The sequence below is a fragment of the Biomphalaria glabrata genome, chromosome 14, assembly GCF_947242115.1.
Source record: "Biomphalaria glabrata chromosome 14, xgBioGlab47.1, whole genome shotgun sequence".
Taxonomy (NCBI): domain Eukaryota; kingdom Metazoa; phylum Mollusca; class Gastropoda; family Planorbidae; genus Biomphalaria; species Biomphalaria glabrata.
In genome coordinates, this window is record NC_074724.1 from 18,158,962 (window position 1) to 18,172,588 (window position 13,627).

Below are 13,627 nucleotides of genomic sequence, written 5' to 3' on the forward strand. Positions count from 1 at the left end.
TGGCAAAGTAAAAATTCGCTATGAATTTCTTTATTATTTTTTTCTAATAACACCTTATATTTGCAAACTTGGCAATATCAACCCACTGTAATTTAGCCCCTTAAAAATGCTCTACAATAGTAGAGAATGGCAATTCGTAGCGACCTTGACCTTTTTAAGCCACACATATGGAAATGAAAAAAATAAAGTTTATTTATTTGAGTTTGCGGAGGGTAAGTCCTTGATAGACGCACTACCGTAAATTGGAACTCTACCGGGATATATATATCTATATTTCAAGCATGTAACAACTACAAGCAGACACTGAGACACTTTTTAATCACTACATTGTTGCCAACCGACCGTAAGATTTGAAGTGTTAGCATTAATTTAAAAATGAGAAATAAATACTTAAAAGAATCTGACTCGTTGAAATTACAATATATATTTTTCTCTTTTGTTGAGCCCGGCCTACTCTGGCCCTGCCTAGGTCTATAGTTTTGAGTACACAATTCAACAGTTCTCTTATTTTGAAAGTGTAGTAGCATTTGTGTGTGGCTGTTTAGTCCCTCCCCATCCCGCTGTACGTGACTTCTCTGACACTCCAGGTACAAACTACATTAAATCGATGTAGTTAAATGTTGGTCCTCTTTGGGTTTTATTGGGTTGATAGAAGAACATTTATTTGTGTGGAAAATGAAAGGATGGAAAACAAAGAGAAATACAAACACAAGTCATAACTCTACACTTCAAGAAAATGTATTATGTGTAAAATATTTGTAGATAGATGTCAAAAACTAAAATAAATCATTTGAATTCTAACAAAGCAAAAAATTGATCAACTACTGGCCTTAATAGGAATGAAACTATAAATATTAGATAATATATATATAGATCTCCCTATATACATATACACACACCTAAAATGATTTTTTTTTACTGAACTAAATCCACAAACATTTCATTGTTAAAATTAGTTTTCAAAAAGTAGAAAATTGCACACACAAAAATGCATATAAAAAAAATGTATATATTTCTAAAAAAAAATTAATCTGTCAGGCATCTTTGAATGTAAAAAAAGAGTAAATGTTAAAATTAAAAAGATCATGATTATACTTAATTACTTCTATATTAAATCTGATATATAAAATACACTTTCCTTTCAAGGTAGAAAGTAACACAACTTATAATGGTGATAAGATCAAAACATTGTAAATATTACACACAAACACATAGGGACTAAATATATTAAAGAAAATAGTCTCAGCAAATAAAATCAAGTGAAATTCATTTATAGCCTGAGGATAATCCAAAGACTTTCAATAGAGAGTACTAGTGGAGAGGGTAACCAAGGTAATAGTTACTTTGTAGTATGGTTAATAAAAGAATCTTCGAAAGTACCTGAGCATAAAAACAAACATTGTATAATTATAAAGTTTTCTGTTACAAATGTCAAACACATTAATGAAAACTATGAACCTTAGTGGTACAACCAATTACTAATAGCTTAACAAAAAGCATACAGTAGCAGCACTAACAAAAATTAGTTGAGAGAAACATCAAAAAATAAAATAAAAAGTAATAATAGCATAATTTGAAAGAAGGCCTTCACTGCTCTACATTTTTCACTGTTTCTCTTTAGAACTATTGTCATTGATACTGTTATAATCTGTTTTATGTTCAAGACATTTTCTTACAAATAAAAAAAACAACATTCAAAAAATGATACTTGATTAGACTAAAGTAAGAATATGAAATTCTGCTGGGGATTTCTTACTAAAAAAAAAAAACTAACAAAAAAGTAAATTCTCAGAAAAATTATTGAATTTCTAAATGTTTTTTTTTTTTTAAAAAGACTAAAGAATGCTAAAAGTTCATACTAAAATTTCTCTGGAAAAGTGCCCTTGAGGTTCAATGAACAAGTAAAAAAAACAATTGCTATAGTTATAGCACAGTCGAACAGAGATACTGGTATATAGAACACTTGTATCAAACATCAGAAAACAGTCAAATGAAAACACTTCTTTAGATCAAATGCTTTCAAACATGAACATGGGATATGCAAATAATGACTGAACAAAATTAGTTTAAAATTAAATAATGACTAGAATACTTTGAAGACCTAGTCTTATGGTTCAAGGTCATGTAAGAAGTATACATATACACCTTATTTTAAAAATCATTCTCTGAAATTCCTTTTTTTTTTAAAGGATAAAAGTTAGAAAATTTTGCATTTCTCATAAAATGGAAAACATAAATTAAATAAACTAAAAAACAAAACAAAAACAAAAAAAAAAACTAACATTTGAAGTGAACTATAATTTGGAGAATTTTCATCACATGAGTAATGGCTATATATCAGGTGGTAAAAAAACAACTAAATTCTATGTAAATGTATGTGTATAAATCAGTCAGTCTATTCACAGGAGTCAAAGCACCAGAGTATAATGAAGAAGAGTATCACACAAAATAGCAAGGGGAATACAGTCACAGTCAAGGAAGAAAGAAATAGTTCTAGCAACGATGTATTTCAACAGTGGAAGACTAAGTCAAATCAGCATCAGGGATGGCATGTGATGTTACACCCTTTTAGCCTACAATTTGTTAGAAATGAGATACGTTTTATTTGTATATTATCTAAAAACCACCCAAGAATCAGAGTGAAATGTCTAAAACAAGAAAAAAGTATTTCATGAAACAGTCTGATTAGGTACATATGATTACACTGGCAACCCTCAAGTTTTTAACCCCTTCAATGTAAACAACACTTGATTAGTGATGACATATTACCAGAATAGAGAATTGTTATGTCTTGTCAATAGTATAAGATATTGAATTATATTACTGTTAAATCAGCTATTTATAGAGAATATATCATACAGTGGTTTATGTAACATACCCTACTCTAGTTAATTAACTTAATTATTTAGTTTTGTTTCATAATAAATTAAGTACTGGTATAAACTTAGAAAGTAGCAGCATAAAGTTCAAAGTGTAGACACATAATATTTGGGGTACAGAAATGTATATTATAATGATATAATAAATGTAATCCTACTAAAAATGTATCCATGCAATCCATACAAATGTACTGTAGCACCAGGAAAAGGTGAGATGTAAGATCTTGTCTTTATTTACTATAAGCAGGAATACCAGTACTCTGTAAATATAAACACATTAATTATTGTAGTTTTGTTCTTTAGTAAAACTCTTAAAAAAAAATGTGAAGAAAAAAAACAACCTAATTTTTGGCCAATGAAGTTTTTTAGTCAGTGCAAGGACTGTTCCTATTTAAAACAACAACATTACAGCTAGGTAGTATTAGAAACATGATTTATGTACAATCCAATTACAGTAGGAAGAAAAGAGCCTACAGCTCAGCAGCTGGCTAGAAGAATAAGATCAGTGATGCTTATGTTGTTTTAACCAATATCATGCATTAAAATTAAAACCAAATATGTTCTAAATGTCTTGTTTTGATACTTTTAATCTGGTGCATTGAAATGGCAAACTATTCTTTAAAGACTTGTCTTCACTGATAAATCTTTATTATTTTCAATCTTTTACTATAGTTTTATACAAAAACATTTTAACCAATTCAATTCCACAGCAGCCAAATGCGTCTGTTACTTATTCCATCCCTTGAAGCGCTTGGTTAACAAACTGCTATACAACAATGTATGAATAGGCAATGCAATGAAATTCTTGCTAGATACGTTAACATGAGAGGGACAGAAGTTTAATGTCAATTTTTTTGGATGATTCTTCTTCTTCTTCTTCTAGCCAGCTTTATTGCTGCTGAGCTGTGAGCTCTTTTGCAGACTGTGCCAAGGAAAAAAAGTGTGCTGTTTTCTTCAGCTGTTCAGCACTGCCGTAAAGGGTGTTGGTTATGTTGGGCTGTAGTGGAAGTAGGGTCTGCCTAAGGTGGATTAGGGAGGGGCATTCAAAGAGGATATGGTTTACGGTTTCAAAGGGGTGGGCGCAATGTCTGCAAAGGGGTAGTTGTGTGGAGTTTATTTTGTTCAGGTGGTAATTTAATAGTGGTGTGTGTCCTGTTCTTAGTTGGAAGATTGTAGATTGTTCTTTGCGGGGGAGGAAGTTAATACTGTCCAGTTTGTTAGGCGTAGTCATTTCTCTGTACATGGCTCTGCCTGTGTTTCCTGATGCCCATTGGTTGAGCCACTCCTCTTTGTGATTGATGACTAACATTGACCTTAGGGTGAGGTAGCTAACAGGTCTATCTGGTTGTTCCATAGATGAACCTGCCTTTGATAGCTTATCTGCCTTTTCATTTCCCATGATGCCAATGTGTCCAGGGATCCACTGTAGTGTAATATTGATATTTAATTTTGATATCATCTGGTGGATTATCACAATGAGTGTTGTCAACTCTCTTGGGCTGTTAGAGGTGCTGCTGTTAAGTGCTTGCAGAGTAGATTGGGAGTCTGTAAAGACAACAATATCTGATGGTGGTTGCACTCCTTCATATAATTTGTTTTCCACTGTCTGGAGTGCTATGGTAATTGCCTCAATTTCGGCTTGGAAGTTTGAGCAGTAATCACCACAGGGTGCGCTTATCTCAAAATGTTTATTTTTAGGGAAGACCAAGAAGGCACCAAGACCAGCATTGATGGTAGCTTTGAAAGCCGATCCGTCTGTATAAATATGGATAGCTGTTTTTTGATAGCTTTCGATTGTTTCAAGCGTGCCTACTTTGAGCTCCAGTGGATTTGATTCTTTTGTTAAGGTGTTATTTAGTAAATTTGTTTTGATGGTTGGTTGTTTGTAGTTTAGTCCAGGTGTAATGTTTGAAAACCTGGTAATTTTTTCTCTGTTATTGGGTAGGTGGTGTTTTAGGGCTAGTTTGTCAGTAAGTTGGATCAGAGTCCTTTGCTTTTTTTGGTTGTTTTTCCTATTTCTCTGTGTTAGTAATTTATTTGGATGATCGTCCTCCAACCTTCTGTATCTCTCAATAGCTTCTAATGCTGCTCTGTTGCGCCTTAACTTAAGAGGTTCAATATTGGAGTCTATTTCACAGGCTGCTGTGGGAGTAGTTCTCTTTGGATGATCAGTTTTGTGATTGCCTTTCAATTTCAGAAATTTCTCATAGCACTGGGTCATCATGTTCAGATGAAGATATAAATTATTTGAGAAATTAACTAATGTAAATGAGATGTTTATCTTGAAATAATAGAAAATGTCAATCATGAAAATGAAAGCAGTGGTTTAGACTACATTTAGATACGATTATGCATTATTATAATAATTGCCTTTAAGCATTGGTCCAAGATCAACTTGATTTTAAAAATTGTACGTCTAAGCACTTTTCATAAGTGCACATTAATATATAAAAGCACAAAGTTTTTAGACTAATACACAGTAATCAATTCGTATGCAGCTAGATTCTGCTAGATATTTTGGTTAGGGTATTTGTATTTCTTGCTGAGCTATCTCCTTTTGACTGGGATTTGAGAGGTCTACAATTTTGAGTGGGCAGAGATTGAATAAGTTAACTGCCAAGCTTTATATAGTAAGAAATAAAGACTACCATTTCAGCAAACAATTTGTCCTGTACCTAAAGTATCTATACAGTATTAAACCAAAGCAAGGTTTAATATTACTCTTACAAAAATTTTTTCAAAAGTTATTTTACCATAAGACTAGGTTGTAAAGTAGGCAAAAGATGACAAAATAAATGAAAAGATAGACACTAAAAGATCTCACAATTAAACGGACTCCTAGCTGAGATTCAATTTCTTTTGTGCTGGCTAAAGCTGGTTTGAGTTCTCCAGTGGGCAAAAATCCAACATGACGGTTTTTCTCCTTAACAGATTCTAGTGTAACAAACTGTCTTTGAGTCTGACTTAATTGAAATTTGGTCTCCAAGCTCAGGACACTACCTGGAGGCTGTAAGGAATACAAAAGAAGACTAGCATATAATATGCACTATACAAAATATTCTAAATCTCTTGCTGATCTATTTATGAATATTATTTGTAATTACTTTTTGGTTGACTTTTATAAGCATAATAGAAATGGATTTCTCTTACAAGTTCAAGTTAAATAATTTACATCATGGCTAATAACATAGATAGTTAACTTACATCATAGCTAATCTCATAAATATATATAAGTAATTTAAACTAATGGCTTCTCTATAATAAGTTGATTTACAATAATTATTTATTTTATAGATAAGAACTTTCTATTTGTAGCATTTGACTTCAGGGGAAAAAAGGGGTCAGGGTGGGGAGGTTTCCATAGGTGATTTATGTGCTCAACAAACAGCACAGCTTAAGTGAGGATTTGAGCTCAAGCCCCCTTGATAGATAGTCAAGCAGTTTATGCCATTAAGCCACACATCATATGCAAGTGCTCATGTGACTATCCAATTATTGATACACAATAACAGCCACAAGTTGAGCATCTGTAATCAACAGAGGTTTGCAGCCTTTTTCCTGCCTGTGGTGTAATCACCATCTGTGAGCCAGGACCCCTTCTTTAGGATTGCCCTCCATGTTAGCCTATCCTTGTTGTTTTTTTTTTTCTTCCAACTGATAGTGTTAGTTTTGAAGTGTTTCATGTTACTTACTTCATCAGTAATTTACACAATGGTAAATACCATAATTACGTAATTGGCACTAATTTTGTCATATTATATATGTTTGATCTAATTTCATAAGTTTCTTGAATTCTTTGATATAATGACCATTATTACTTAAAATTGCCATGGTTTTTAGAATTAGAAAGTTAATAGTCTAAGTGTTTATTACGTTAATCAATATATCATGTTACTAACAAAATTTATTTTAATTTCAACTTATATAATGATAATTGTACCATTTAACTGATTTTTGGATATAAATACACATACTAGGAGTTGTGTTTTCATTTACCCAATAGGTTTTTTTTTTACAATTAAGTTTTTGTTTTTATATAATAAGGTAATTATTGTACACTTGATCAATCAATCTTTTACATGTAATTTATTTCTTTTCTCTTAGATTGTTTATGACCAAAAATAAAAGGAATTAGTAATATTTAAATGTAGAAGAAAGAGATAAATGTAAAATACAAATTGATAGATAAAATGCCACAATTAATTTTGGTTATTGGGATCTTTTGTTTTTGAACAAAATCTTCTCAAAGGTTTCAATTTATCTTAAATAAGAGTTACATATAAATAAAATATGGATTTGAACTTTTTGTAAGCCCCTATATTGTATTCCATTCAGAATATTTTTTTACAGTTTGAACTACATTATATTAGTTATTAGAATTACTTCAATGTTGGTGGTGAAAAACAAATTGACATTCCAGCAAGGGCTTCATATACTGTATTATTACAGAAGCAGGTCTACTTAATAGCACTAATCTAGATGAAACAGTGATTCCTTGAACAACACTATTTCAAACTACAGAGTTAGTTTCTTATTCTTTTTCGTTCTCATTTTTATGAAGGGTTCAGATAAATAATCCTATATCTGAAATAAACAGCTCTGCGGTTTATAGATCAGACTGTTCTCAATATAGTTTTTTTTTATTGAGAAGTTTTTGGGCCAGTGTCTTGTTTGAGACTCTCGGCAGAGTATGCAGCTTTGTAAAACATGATCAGCAAGGGCAAGTTTCACTAGTCCCAAGTTTTAGCTTCTGGAATGAGATTTGACAATATTTTGGTGTTGCTTTAATATTTTTTGTAATAATCTCTCATACTTTGGCTTTGTTTCTGAAGTGAGAGTGAGAATCAATACTTACACAATGTTTAATAAATGTAACTCCATCATTCACTGCAATATAATTATGATAGTTATGAAGATGAACTTGATTTTTGCCTTCATTGACTACAGTCCATACAGCTGATAATGAGAATTGAACAAGTGAATTTTGATTATAATTACATATGATTTTAAATGAGAAAGCTATTACACAATACAACTCAAACTGTTTAAAGTTAAAGAAAATTATGAACTTCTTGTTTTAACAAGTTAATGCATCAAATGTGAAGAACTAAAGTTATATTCAAATTATATTTATTTTAACATTTCATTTGAAGACTTTAAACACCTACATTAAAGAGTTAAATACATCTATAATTACTGATGGTATGTCACAAGAGATCTGACCCCCATGCATACCCAACACTAGATGTAGCCAATTAACAGGTGTAGATATTCAGACTAAATAAACAAATACCTAGATTTTCTATAAATTTACATTTTTTAAAATAATTTTAACAGCAATTGTAATTAGCCAATTGCTTAGGCATAATTAACACTATGTTTTTTTTTAAACAGTTTGAATTAGACATTAAAGTAATTGAATTGTATTGCATTTTAATTCCCAGAATTATCTGACTATTTATTGCTGGATTAAATTCATGATTTGACTTTTATCTAGATATTTTCACTTACTATTGAATGCTGGAGGGTCAAGAGGTCCTCTTGCATCTAAAACATTTTGACCTTGAGGACTTAGCACAATTTGAAGGCTTTGACCAGTGATCCTTGAAACTAATTGAACTGTATTGCCATTTCTAAACATGTCCTACAAAGAGTCATTCATACAAGAAGCATTAGTTTCAAATATCAATACCTAAAAGTACACATTTTTAAACATGTTTATTTATAGCAGATTACATTGGTTTAAAATGAAAATATTACAGTCTTTACAATTAACAAAAGAAACCACAAATGTTATTTTAGTAGCTTTGTTTAGGCTGAAAAGTCCATGTTAGTTATGTTTTAGAAAATAAGACAAAGTCATTTAAATATAATCATTATTTGTTGGACCTACAATTGTATATTTAAATTATATAGAATTCATAATATCTTTTTTCACTGTTTATCTGAACCCAGTAAAAGAAATTTTGCCTGTAGAACTTTATTCTTTTTTCAATATTACATTTTCTTCTAATGCCATTTAATTATTCAAAATGATTCTGGTTTGGATCTTTGAGTGTGATTAGGTGTATTTTATTTAGAGGACAAACATTGGATAAATTATTATAATGTACTAAAAAAAAAAAAATATTCAGCATCTTTTACTTTAAAAAAAAAAAAAGAATAATTTGTTTTTAAAAAAATAATTTTTAAATGTAATTTTACCTTTATATGCAATTAAAAGTGGATGAAAGAATTTTGGATTGTTCACATGTATGTTGCCCTTGCAGGACAGCTGTACTCAAACACAAATTGAAAACTGACCAATAGTAGACCTATCCTATCATAAACTGAATTTGTAGAGCTTTTCAATTTATTTTGTAATTTTGTTTGGAGAGCTGCATTACCTTCTAGTCAGATAGAAAATCTGGTGTGATTGTGTTTAATATGCACATATTATGTTTATAGACCTAAGAAATTGATCTTAATTTGCTGTAAGTACAAAAATGTTCAATATGAATAAATAATTGGGCAATAAAAATAGCATTTCAGAATATAGAAATAAAAATAACCCTGTACAGATGCTGCTTATAGGTACCTAGTGGTCACTGAATAATGCAAAATCTCTTTTGACTTATTAAATGAGACTTTTTTTCTCTATTACAATTAAGAAGCTCCAATAAAACAAAATGCATAAAAAATTACTTCATAAGAAGTTAGTTTTTCCTTTGTTTCCTAGTACAATGAGCTCTATTGAATTAAGACCTACACTGTAAAAAAAAGTTTTCTAGCTTTCAAAGCAGCAAGCAGTCTATCAAATATAATCAATTTTTGTATCTTATTCTTATATAAGCCATTCCTTACCAGAAGAGCAGACTGATAGTTTTGATCAACAGCTTCATTGATAGATTTACCAGCTTTATCCAGTTCTTTGCCCAACTGTTTACTTGCTTTTTCTGCTTCTTTTTTTAAATTGGAAAAGAAACCACCTTTCTGAAATAATGTTTAGACATATTTTATTTTTTGACAAAATTAATGATGAATTTATAAGTCTTTTTTAATCAATCAAACATTTAGATTTAGACTTTATGACCCATTTGATGAAAGTTTCACAACACAAAACATAAAACAAAATGAGATACAGTGATTTCTCGCAACTTCATTCTTCACATTTTGTGGGTTTTCACTGAATATTAATAAGAAAAATAATTCAGGTATCTTCGCAAGCTTACTGCAGAACTTGATTGGCAGATCAGATATATAAAAATTTTATTACAAATATTAGCTAATATTAAATTAATGTTATAAATAATAAAATATTACAAATTAAGAGTACTGTAATATGTACAGTATAGTATTTACACTCAAATGAGAAGCATCATCACCCACCGGAGATGTCAATCGTTTACATAAGACAGGAAACAACACATGATTGGTTGGTTGCTAGAGAAGCGACCAACCAAAGAGTGCTGCTTTGCATTCCAATCACAATGTTCTTAACTCAGCAAACAACACCTTTAGTAGAAGTCCCTAATAGTCTGAGGCCCAAGATGAGGTAGCAACTTTCCTCTTGGTTGCTTTAGAAACACACATACACTCCATAATTAAAATATATCCTGTAATCTTAGCAGCATTGGGTTTTTCAGTTCACAAAATCAATTTTCTTTGCCAAATAAATCAGAAAGTGTCCATAAACAGATATAAATCAAGAGAATCATTAGCACTACTATGTCTTGAAATGTATCCAATACAAACAAGGAAAATACTTACTGACTTGGATGGTGGTGGAGCTTGAGCAGCAGGTGGTGGAACCTGAGCATAAGGTGGTGGAACTTGAGCAGCAGGTGGTGGAGCCTGAGCATAAGGTGGTGGGGCCTGAGCAGCAGGTGGTGGAGCCTGAGCAGCAGGTGGAGGCACATAATAGCCTGCTGAGGGGTATGTTGGCTGAGACATTTTTTAGCCTGAAAATAAATACAAATAAATATAAGTTAAATACTAAACTTGTTTAATATGTGAAATCCGCTAGTTTATTAAAATTGGTTCTCATATTTACGGACTTGAGGTATAAATCAAACAATGAGAAACTTTTACATAGAAATACATTTTTGTAAAGCAAACTTACATTTTTAGCATAGAACATTGTCAGGACAAGGTAAATTCAATATATAACATTTACAATAACAGAGGAATGTGAAATCTAGTAAGGTCAACTTTTAGATCCATTTCATTTCATGCTTAGAGAGTTGTAAGCCAGAGGCGTAGCTAGACGTGTGCAGGTGGTGCGGGCCACATGGGGCTTCAAGTGATGAGAGGCATCAAACTAAGTACAAACTTTCTCAGTAAAAACTAAACATTGTACATTCATGAGCAAACACAAACTACTTAAATTTGAAATGTAAATTACACATGTATTTATTTAGCTACCTTGTTAATTTCCTCTGGTCTTTCTAAAATTAAAAGTAAACTGTAGACCAGCTTGAATTAAATTGACTAGGTTTGTTTGAATCTCTTAACTCTAAAGGCAATGCACTTTTACACATAATTCTAAGGCAAATGCCAAATGGCAAGAGATTTTTGAGAAAGTAGAATAAAGTACTTGGCAAAACAAAAAAAAAAAGAATTTTTATTTTCCTTCCCCTGCATATTTTTCTCACAAGATCCAGTAATAGGATACATCTGCATTTCAAATTCAACTAAATGGATTCAATGAGTGGTGGGGTTTCTCACTAAAAATTGAAAACCTAGAGACCATCAGAGCTTGGAGGGAACTAGAAATTTGTCTGCATGCAAAGAACAGTATTGACAATAAGCCTCAACTTTATTTTAAAAAGAAGGAAAAAATTGAAAAGACTCTTGAACATCATTTGTTTTCTCTCAAATCAGAATCTGGCATTAATGGGAATCACAAAGTGGTAGAAGAATTCAAAGGATAAAAATACAAAGTCAGTTTCTTGGTATTAGTGAAATCATTAAGTCGAATTCATTCCTGACAGAACATAGTGTTTGAACCAAACTTACAAAAATACAAAACAGATTTATAAAAACATTGTAATTTGGAGTAGTCATGAAAATAAATCATACAGCAAATAAAACAAGCCAAATATTTCTCGATTACTTTTGATAACACACCTGACATCTCAAACTTTGATCCAAAATTTTATGGCAATGGATAATGATGGGGTGAGTCTTTCATTGACTTCATCAAAACTAAGGACAAGCCGCTGAAATCGCTGTACATGTAATGATTTTAGAGGGGCTACATTCGTTTGGCTTAGAAATAATGGACTGGAGAGGTCAAGACTGATAATGATGCAATCATGATAGGTTAATACTAGGGTATCCAAAAATGTATTGTAGAAGTCAATCCTAAACAGAATTCATTGCCTGCTCAAACCATTCTCCTCTGAATTTGGCAGGAATTCAAGCTGCTGAGGTTGATGTTGATGCAGTTACATTTTTAACCAGAACTAGCTTTAAGCGCTTGGTTTCTAAACCCTTTGGAGTACAAGAGTTTAGGGATAAATTTTCACAAATTATAGAAACTCTGGAGACATTTACTAGTACACTTGAGAATTCTTCTACGAAAAGCAGGCAGATTGTTAGCTGTTATGCAATCTTTAAATTTTTTCTACCTTAGTATTTGGGCCCTGTATTAATTGAATTTAACTACGTGCAAGTCTACATTCAAGTACAAGCCATAACAAGCATTGCCAATTCAAAACTGCACTTAAACTGAAAACATTAAAGACATTCTTAACTACTAGTCAGGAGGGCATCACTGAAACCTGTATGGCATCGCACTGATTAATGTTGTATTGCAAAATAATTACACTGCATATGACATATTCATATATGATAAGTTATAACTTTATAAGCTTTACTGCACACAGTCAAAATTCATGCAAGGCAGGCAATTTGAATATTGTTTGTTACATATTGATGAGAGGAGATACCAGATCAACTCAAGTGTCTCAAGACCAAGTGTCGAAGTGTAAGAGTAAGACAAGTTAAACGCAGTGACTTAACTTCTTAAGACTTAACTTTAACTGACTTTTAATAAGTGACTCGAGTTGAGTGAGCTCCAGGCGAGTACAGGTCCAGCACTTCCACTAGTTCCACTGGTCTAGATTCTTGAAATTGAATCTATTGAGATTATTCAGTAATACTAGATTACTAGTTACTAGATCTATAGTCCCTAATCTATAATATAGATCTCTAGGTCTATCTAGTTTTGGTAATAGTAGATCTACTATCTAGTCTAGATCTAGATCTAGATCTAGTAGATAAATAGATTCTATCTCTTCGTCTCTTGACTCTATGGAAGGCCTGATAATAATAAAATTGTATATCTTTAAATAGACTATTCAAACGTACATATGTTCACTGTGTATACGAAACTCTACATATACGTAGTATCTCAGATAAGCACGGTAAAATTAGAATCTAGATCTAATAATGGTAACCAGTGGCGGCATAAACTATAGATTGAATGTGTCAAATTAGAAGGCTGTCTACTAGGACATAGACATAATCTCAATGCGTATACTGACCAAGCTTTAAGTATATTTCGAATTGCTCAATTTTTAGCGGCAACCAAAGGGGAATAATCAAATTTCCAATGCAACGGCTACTATTTTCTTTTAAAATCAACTATGCAAGCAGTTTTTTCATAAGAGTAGCCTACACCATTTTTTCAACTATTTAATGTACTATTAATAGTATAAAAGAGACGACTATCTACCATCTATACAGTATTGTTTTAGATTCTT

The 13,627-nt window shown here is 31.5% G+C and overlaps 1 protein-coding gene across 3 annotated transcripts; it reads right to left on the bottom strand.

The window, feature by feature from the left end:
• Positions 1-720: 720 nt before the first annotated feature.
• On the bottom strand, positions 721-13,120 carry LOC106055221 (uncharacterized). 3 transcript variants are annotated; one of them, XM_056010918.1, is made up of 7 exons: positions 12,910-13,120; positions 10,629-10,819; positions 9,723-9,851; positions 8,391-8,523; positions 7,735-7,835; positions 5,704-5,886; positions 721-3,139 (listed from the first exon to the last, which is right to left on the bottom strand). In XM_056010918.1, the coding sequence occupies exons 2-7, from the start codon at positions 10,809-10,811 to the stop codon at positions 3,110-3,112; spliced, it is 759 nt and encodes a 252-aa protein (XP_055866893.1). In that variant the 5' UTR covers positions 10,812-10,819; positions 12,910-13,120; the 3' UTR covers positions 721-3,109. The 3 variants fall into 3 exon arrangements, with proteins under 3 accessions (XP_055866893.1, XP_055866895.1, XP_055866894.1); XM_056010920.1 differs by having other exon boundaries at positions 12,900-13,120; XM_056010919.1 differs by having other exon boundaries at positions 12,885-13,120.
• Positions 13,121-13,627: the final 507 nt, after the last annotated feature.

What these genes read in the sequence shown, in the direction of transcription:
- LOC106055221 (XM_056010918.1), bottom strand. Translation starts at nt 10,811, where the DNA reads ATGTCTCAGCCAACATACCCCTCAGCAGGCTATTATGTGCCTCCACCT. An exon ending in ACTATCAGTCTGCTCTTCTG is followed by an intron (nt 8,524 to 9,722) that starts GTAAGGAATGGC and finishes GACTCTTTGTAG; the next exon opens with GACATGTTTAGAAATGGCAA. An exon ending in AGCTAGGAGTCCGTTTAATT is followed by an intron (nt 3,140 to 5,703) that starts GTGAGATCTTTT and finishes TTATATTTACAG; the next exon opens with AGTACTGGTATTCCTGCTTA.